The sequence below is a fragment of the Branchiostoma belcheri genome, unplaced genomic scaffold (assembly GCF_001625305.1).
Source record: "Branchiostoma belcheri isolate BF01 breed outbred unplaced genomic scaffold, Haploidv18h27 scaffold152, whole genome shotgun sequence".
Classification (NCBI taxonomy): domain Eukaryota; kingdom Metazoa; phylum Chordata; class Leptocardii; order Amphioxiformes; family Branchiostomatidae; genus Branchiostoma; species Branchiostoma belcheri.
This window is the reverse complement of record NW_017802958.1, coordinates 407,467-415,147: the sequence shown is the minus strand read 5'-3', so window position 1 is coordinate 415,147 and position 7,681 is coordinate 407,467. Positions and strand designations below refer to the sequence as shown.

The window sequence follows — 7,681 nt, the reverse complement described above, 5'->3', positions numbered from 1 at the left end:
CCCTTCCCGTCATGCTAAGAAAATTACATTGAACTTCAATTGCAAGTGCTAAACACAATCAGCGTATATTACGCCAAAGCCATCGCCTCTATACACTCCTGCCAAAATGAGCACACAACCAGGTAGGCTTTCAGTTACTGCTCTTTCCAAACATACCGCTAGGCGTCGTCCTTACACCGTGGCCCGGTGACAGGTCCCACAATGCACTTCACTCAACTTTGGCCTGCCCCATTGCATGACGGGAAACAAAATGGCGGCGCCCATAAAATCGAGGTAACGTAAAACAGGTTCCGCTGTCGCGAACCTGTAACTACACCAAGGAGCTTATTCTGATCCTATGAGGCTAAAGCTCATTGGCTACACAAGCCCTGTGGTGTGCCGTGGATCTAGAGGGCCCAGGAGGCCAACGCCGGGGGGCGTGGTGAGAAGTATTACAGGATATTGCGCAAGTCACAATCGACCAACTCTGCTCCACGTGGGTTTGAAGCAGGCCTTTTTACGGGAATACGGATCGTAGAATTCGGCAAATAAGAGAGTAAAATTGGCCAAGGGAGTCCGTCCGCGGGGAGGTAGTTTCTTTCTAACTGCGCGGCCAGTCAAACCTACCCTACAAGGCGGCCAAACTCCCCTGGCAAATATTCTCCTATATAACGTAGTTAGTCTGGTAGAGACTAGCAAATCTAGGGGGCCCAAGAGGCCAACGCCGGGGGGCGTGGTGAGAAGTATTTCAGGATATTGCGCAAGTCTTAGCCGCTATATGAACTACTCTGCTCCACGTGGGTTTGAGGGGTTGAGCTCCAGTTTACAGCATGTGACAGGTTAGCGGGGGTGGAGGAAGTTTACATCTTGATAACCGGACCAACCCGCCAGCATTTATGTACAGTACATGCCCGTCCCTTCCTGTTGTTCACGCTGATAAAAAAGGCCGCGAAAATATAAGCGTTATGCTGATCAAAAAGGCCAGGAAAATATGAAGAACTTTATTGACACAACTTGGCGAAAGTACAGCAACTTTCGTAAGGTCTATAAATATGAGTATAACTAAAGATACAGACAGACATGTGCGTACAAAAGAATTGACCTACGTACGAATAGATGAATCAACTTATACTACTTTCTTCTAAACATTCTTTGATATATTGTTCAAAAAGGACGGGGGAAACATACGTGTTCTATCTCAAGCAATTTGCATGTTGTTGACATTTAATATTAATAGGGACCCATACTTCGATATTCTAAGATGAAAAATGTTTCACTATAATCTAAAATTCATATTAAGTATTTGAGTATAATCAGTATATAAAAATACATCGTTGTAGAGCGCTATGAGATATGCACTCTATCCTGGCAATAGGCAGTTTATTTATTAGGTACATGTACTGCCGGTTACTTATTAACTGAATCCTTGCAAATATTTGCGATGGAGTTGACCACCTGTGGCCATGAAATGTTAAAAACAACGCTAATAAATTCAATGTTCACCAAAGCCTTCTACGTATAAATTTTCAAAACTGTCTAGAATAACATGATAATAGCATAGCTGTCCTAAAACGCATATTCTGAGAGTCAGTATTTCTGCTGCCATAACGTTATTTGTCACGCTATTAGGCCACCGTAAGTAATTTTTATGGATGACATCAGCGCGCGCAGTAGGTTTCGCCTGATTTTGGAGAAAAAAAAACAAGAAATTTTGTTGCCTTCTGACAGTGGTCGCCATGCTGAAAATGGCAAAGATGCCGGGAGGTGGATGGCAGATAACTTTGAAGAGAGGAGACAAGAAAAGGCTCTGATTTAATGTTCTGTTTCTTACTTATGTTGGCTTTGTATATATGATGTTCCCATTAATTGAATCAAAACCATTTGTACAATGATTGAGTCAAAACCTCTTTTTTTTTTCGCCCGCTCGCATTAGATTTGGAGTCTGCTGAGGATGTCATCCATAAAATTTACCTGCAGCTGCTGTGGCCTAATCCTCCAAGTAGAACAACAAACAATATGATCCTGTTGTTACAGCGCAGACGACACGTGTACACACGTACAGACAATACTTGAAAATGTTGCTGACCGTCGCATAAGCGGCATAATAAAAAGGGAGCCAATGCCTCTTTCATATGAAATAGATATAGGCTCAGAGCTTCAGCTCAATTCAACGGAAACTTAGCGATTAGTTTCCGACAGTGCCAAACATTTGTTTCGTGTAAGGAAGTTAACTGTTGTCAACTTTGCGTTACCATTACGTTTTTGTAATGTCTGGCATGAAACTGTTCGCACGGAACTGGTATAACAGCACCTCATGTTGGTAGCCTGGTATCCAGTCTTACGTGATTAAGTTGGGGTGTTCAGTCAGGTTCTGTCTTCGAGGGCTCTAATATCTTCCCCCGCCCAGTGCAACAGGCCGTCCCGGTAGGAGTCAAGAGACAGTATGCTTGGGGATTTGGTTTTCGTGGAGGGCTAATCAATTTCTCGTGAAATACACACCGGGAAACCTATGTGAAGCGGGTGGGACAGAGCTCTTGCGACCCCGACCACGATCAGACTGGATACCAGGCTACATGTTGGTTGACTGGTAGTTTTATTTCCCAATATGCGACATGGTACCTGAGTAGGTTTGACTTTGACGTATGGTATATACGCAGGATCTCAGCTGGATGTAAATACTAGTATTGGTGTTCTTTCTTGTACATTGATTCGTCTGTACTAGTTCACTTACCCGATGCATACGTTGGTTGTATTCTATTCGCCAGTTGAATCGCAAAGTTCCCAAATAGCGCGGAATGAGATTGTCATAAGATCGCATGCCAGTGTCACCAAAACACAGCGTACATGTAGCTAGCTGACTCATGCCACACCGTGAGAACATCATTGGTGCTTTCTATATAACTTCCTTGTATGACGAAGATGCATACTAGAATACTAATAGCTAGCAATCAAGAAAAACGCCACTCTGTCCTAGTGGTTTCGTAAAAGGCCTGTTAAATACGGAACCACAACCGTGAACGTATACAGTTGCCACTCGAAATATGTTTACCAAACATTGCGATAGATACACACCACCGTGCATGTATGCCTTGTTCGTCAGTACACACGATACCAAATGTGAGACTATATAAAAGTATATTCTCCAATCGGATCATAATTTGGGGTCTAGATCTGCAAAGACAGTATCCATTTGCTAGACAGTTACTTTAATTTAACCACCGTTAGGCTCAGGCCTGGTTAGGCTGGCGTATAAACAAGATACCGGAACAAAAAAAGGGCCCGCTGAAAACACGCCAAAGATAAGTCGAAGCCTAAAACATCTGCTTGGAGAGTTTCGGTACTAGTATAGTAACGTTAGCTGCCTGATGATCTGTGGATATCACGGTATGTCAGACAGTCGATGTTAGCATGTCACTCCAGCATTTAGCACCGTCAGCCCTGGTATGGCCTGACCCTAGCCAGTCCAGCCCCCCTCCCCCTTAAAGTTTCGGTTACCTGGGCTGTGGATATCCACCGTACTGCTGCTGAGGCTGCCCCTGGACTTGTACACCGACCATCCGCGGGTCTGCCATGTCTGTACGGTAGTCCTGGAGTCTGGGATCACCACGCCTTCTTACTCCACTACACGCTAAAATGGTTTCGGAAGGAGGGACGTGGTCGGAATGTAGACCAGAGTGCACGGCAGCGTACCTACTACGGGTTGCTTATACTATAAAGGAAGTACTGACTACGTCACGCCGCCTGGAGAGTTGAAATATGCGGCATTTGACCTCTCTTTCTCCCGGGTTGACAGGCGCGGCGTTACCTTTCAACAGGTGGTTTTAGGTCTCACCGCGTAAAAGAATGTTTAGACCTTAGGACAAGTAGTATAAGTTGATTCATCAATAGTCTTGTACATAGCACGAAAACAGACATTTAAGCAAACTTTCCGCACTATGTAAAGAAGTATTAAAGATTCAGTAGACTTTACGACTTCGTAAAGGCTGCTGAAAGGCAAATTCCGCCTTTCCGTCACCTTTCAGTGCTCTTAAATACGACGTAAACATATTTAATATCTTTACGCTTCCTTTACAAATCCGTAAACATACGTACCGCAGGTCAACTCTATTGTACTCACGTGTCTGTCTGTAGTGTTATAGTCGCTATATTTTCGTTGTGTCAATATAAAGCTCTCTGTGAGTAGGAGACACAGCGGGAGAAGCAAAAAAGTGAAAACAGACGACAGAGGTTTTCGATGTACAGATATGTATGCCATGTAACGTTACATGTAAGACAACAAAGAGTTTGGGATAGCTACTCCCCTACTACAAGAACCTTGACAGGAACCTAGGTAACAGTCCGATAGCCTCTTAGTGTAGAAATTGACCAAATAATAGAGCAGTTGGTCCACGGCGTCTCCAAGCGGCAGACACCAGAATTACAGCACAAGGGCGTTTTGAAAATAATCTCATCGGCAGATGGTAGCTTGGTAAGGCACCTGGTCAGTTTTACCTTAGCAAGGTTATACATTTGACCTCTAGATATGGGTGTAGGATTTCAGCAAGTGTTAAATACCTAGAGAGACAATGGACTCTGAACTGAACCAAGCGCAAACCAGGACCACGAGAGACCATGTCTAGCGATATAGACGTTTAATAACAAGGACAAGAAAAAAAAAAAGGATTTCAAAAATAACTCTTTGCACTTTACAAACTATGGCGTTTCTTCTATTTCACCCAAGTCAGTTGCGAAACAGTTGCCTCTCCAAATGCACGCAACTCAACACTGTTCCGATACACCACAGTTTGTCAACGATTGGTACTAAATTGGTACGAAACAGATAACTTATCTGGATGTGCCCGTGCACGAATGTAGGTCAACCAAGGCCAAGGGTCTGTTTACACACGGAACAGTGATCGTACCATCATGAGGGGGTTGTACAAAGTCGGCTGTGTTTTTGTGAAGGATCCAACCTTGACTTCCATCCTTCAGGTGTTCACCAAGCCTTTATCCACCACCAGTTCCTCTGTGACCGCAGAGGTGCACAAGTTCTGTTTGGAAACCTCCTATTGACGAAGCCACCACGCCTCCTGCTAGCTGGTACGTAAGCAACATGCAAGATGCAACTGTTGCCTGAACTTTGAAATCTTCCCTGTGTTCATGATCGAAGGTTGATCAATGCCAGTAGCATCGGCAGCTCGCTCCGATATCGCAAGGTTTCAAGTATGAGTGAGGGTGTTACGATCATCTGGTTTACAAATACCAAGTCACTATTGATCAAGATGGCGGGTACCGTTACTTGTGTGCTGCACCCGTACGCTTTACCGCTAGGTGGCAGTTTTGAACAAGGACTAGAAACTGAAGGTACATCCAATTTCAAGGCGGCAAAAATTGGATTTGCAGAGTCATTCTTTTCATACAGAAAGATGGATCAATCCTATCCCATAGCATACTGATATCTGTGAGCCAAAAATGCTGTGTTTACGGAATATGATAACTTTTTTTGCTATTGCATAGGTTGTTTCTAGCTTCTAACTTAGTGTTTAGGGGCAGTACCCGAGAAAATAAAGGCAATTTCAAACACTTGAAGTATGTAATGATGACGAAAATGTGCTAAGAAATGACAGCAAATGTCACTATCGGACAGATTTCTTCCTCAGAATATATTTTGATTTGCTGAAACTGCATTGGATATCTTAAAGGGACATTGTGTAACATTTGCACCAAAAATTGAAATATTTTCTTTTATATGCGCATGATTGTAATTTACTTCCACTTTTCAACATATTTGTGCAATTATGTCACATATCGGACATTTATGGTTGGTGCTAAAACAAACCACACAAGGTGCACTCAATTCGTGGTGCCACCAACAAAAATATCAGAATGTAAACATATATGGCTGACACAAACTTTTAAACACACTAGTGAGGTATCATATTCTGGTACCTACACTTCCTGAATGGCAGTTGTTTGCAATGGAGTAGGGTTGATTCAACTTAGGTAGCAATAACGAGAAAATCTACATTTTGTATAGACCTAATGTTACATAATGCAGCTTTAAGAGGAATGGTGTTGCAGGTACACAGATGAACGCCTGCATGACCTGGAGATGAGAACAGTGTTCCGGCGGAACTGGGTAGCCGTGGGCGTGACTAACCAAGTGGCGAGACCTGGACAGTTTTTCACAGGTTTGTTAAAATGATGCCCCTAATAACATTATACATTACTTTCTCACACCTAAAGAACAGACCACATTGGATCCAGGACTACATGGACAGAGCTGTAGCAAGGCTGAACATAAGCAAACTTTTATCTAGGAAGGTGTTCAGCACCAAGGACAGCACACATAGGTATCCAATCTTTGCTGTACAGAAGGTGTACAGCAACAAGGACAGCACACATAGGTATCCAATCTTTGCTGTACAGAAGGTGTACAGCAACAAGGACAGCACACATAGGTATCCAATCTTTGCTGTACAGAAGATGTACAGCAACAAGGACAGCACACATAGGTATCCAATCTTTGCTGTACAGCACCAAGGACAGCACACATAGATATCCAATCTTTGCTGTACAGCACCAAGGACAGCACACATAGATATACAATCTTTACTGTACAGAAGATGTTCAGCACCAAGGACAGCACACATAGATATCCAATCTTTGCTATTCAGAAGGTGTTCAGCACCAAGGACAGCACACATAGATATCCAATCTTTGCTGTACAGAAGGTGTTCAGCACCAAGGACAGCACACATAGGTATCCAATCTTTGCTGTACAGAAGGTGTGACAGAAAGTGTCCAGTCTATATCATATCTATCATTGTTATCGTTTTCAAACATTTGTTCTGAAATTTACGGCGTATGATTTACAGTATGGTTGAAAACCTTTTTTTTGGAAACAGACAAAAAATTCATGTGCGTGCAGATGTCAGCCATGTAAACAAATCAACATGACCTGATCTATCTATACAGAACACTAGTTTACCGTCCCAGGTCCCTAGTTGATATCTTTGAAAATACTTTTTCGATTGAAAATTTTGATCCAGTTTGGAGCCTTTTAGACTAGAAGGAGCAGGTAGGTCTAAGCTTTCTGACTTTGGTCAAGTTTTGTTTATTGGTATTTTTTTTATTGGCAAGTCCTGAGTGATGATCTACCCGGATTGGATGGGTACGTCATGGAAAATTAGATCAAAAGCTAGGGGTTTGTTCACTGTTGTCAGCTGTTGTCAGTGTTTGAGCTGGTCAACCCCCAGTTTTCTTTCTATATTTCTGAGTCGGGCCCTTTTGGCTCTCTGGTGCAGAAGAATTTTTGCGATTGAAATGTGAGAAAGTTCTTTCATGAGGACTTGTTACAGTGTATTCAACCATGATGATTCAACCATATGTTTATATGGCCAAATTTAATACATGTATAAGGCCACACCAATTTAATTTGTTGGTTCCTCGATTTCTTCATAAAAAATATGAAGCAACAGGGTGAAAGAAAAAAGGTCAAAGCATCCTATTATAGCCCCAAATGTCACCATAGGAGCCATGAAGTCAATACAAATGGCTGGGCTAATATTCAAACAACAAATTTTGAAGTTTTAATCAAACCACTGCATTGATAGATGGAAAAACTGTAGGAACTAGGAAGAAAAGGACCTTCCTCAACTGTTGGGGGCAAAATATGAGAATTTTTCAGTTGATGCAGAACCAGAACCTTTTTTTTTTTTTT

The 7,681-nt window shown here is 42.5% G+C and overlaps 1 protein-coding gene and 1 pseudogene across 1 annotated transcript in view; one reads left to right on the top strand and one right to left on the bottom strand.

Annotated features, from left to right (window-relative positions):
- The window catches only part of LOC109465556 (protein SSUH2 homolog), an 18,079-nt gene extending 14,366 nt beyond the window's left edge, over positions 1-3,713 (bottom strand). Inside the window, exon 1 of the mRNA XM_019762915.1 lies at positions 3,475-3,713. Within this exon, the coding sequence (XP_019618474.1) occupies positions 3,475-3,551 (77 nt within the window). The 5' untranslated portion in view covers positions 3,552-3,713. The remainder of the gene's footprint in view (positions 1-3,474) is intronic.
- Positions 3,714-4,866: 1,153 nt separating this feature from the next.
- Positions 4,867-7,681, top strand: part of LOC109465535 — a 9,289-nt pseudogene continuing 6,474 nt past the window's right edge.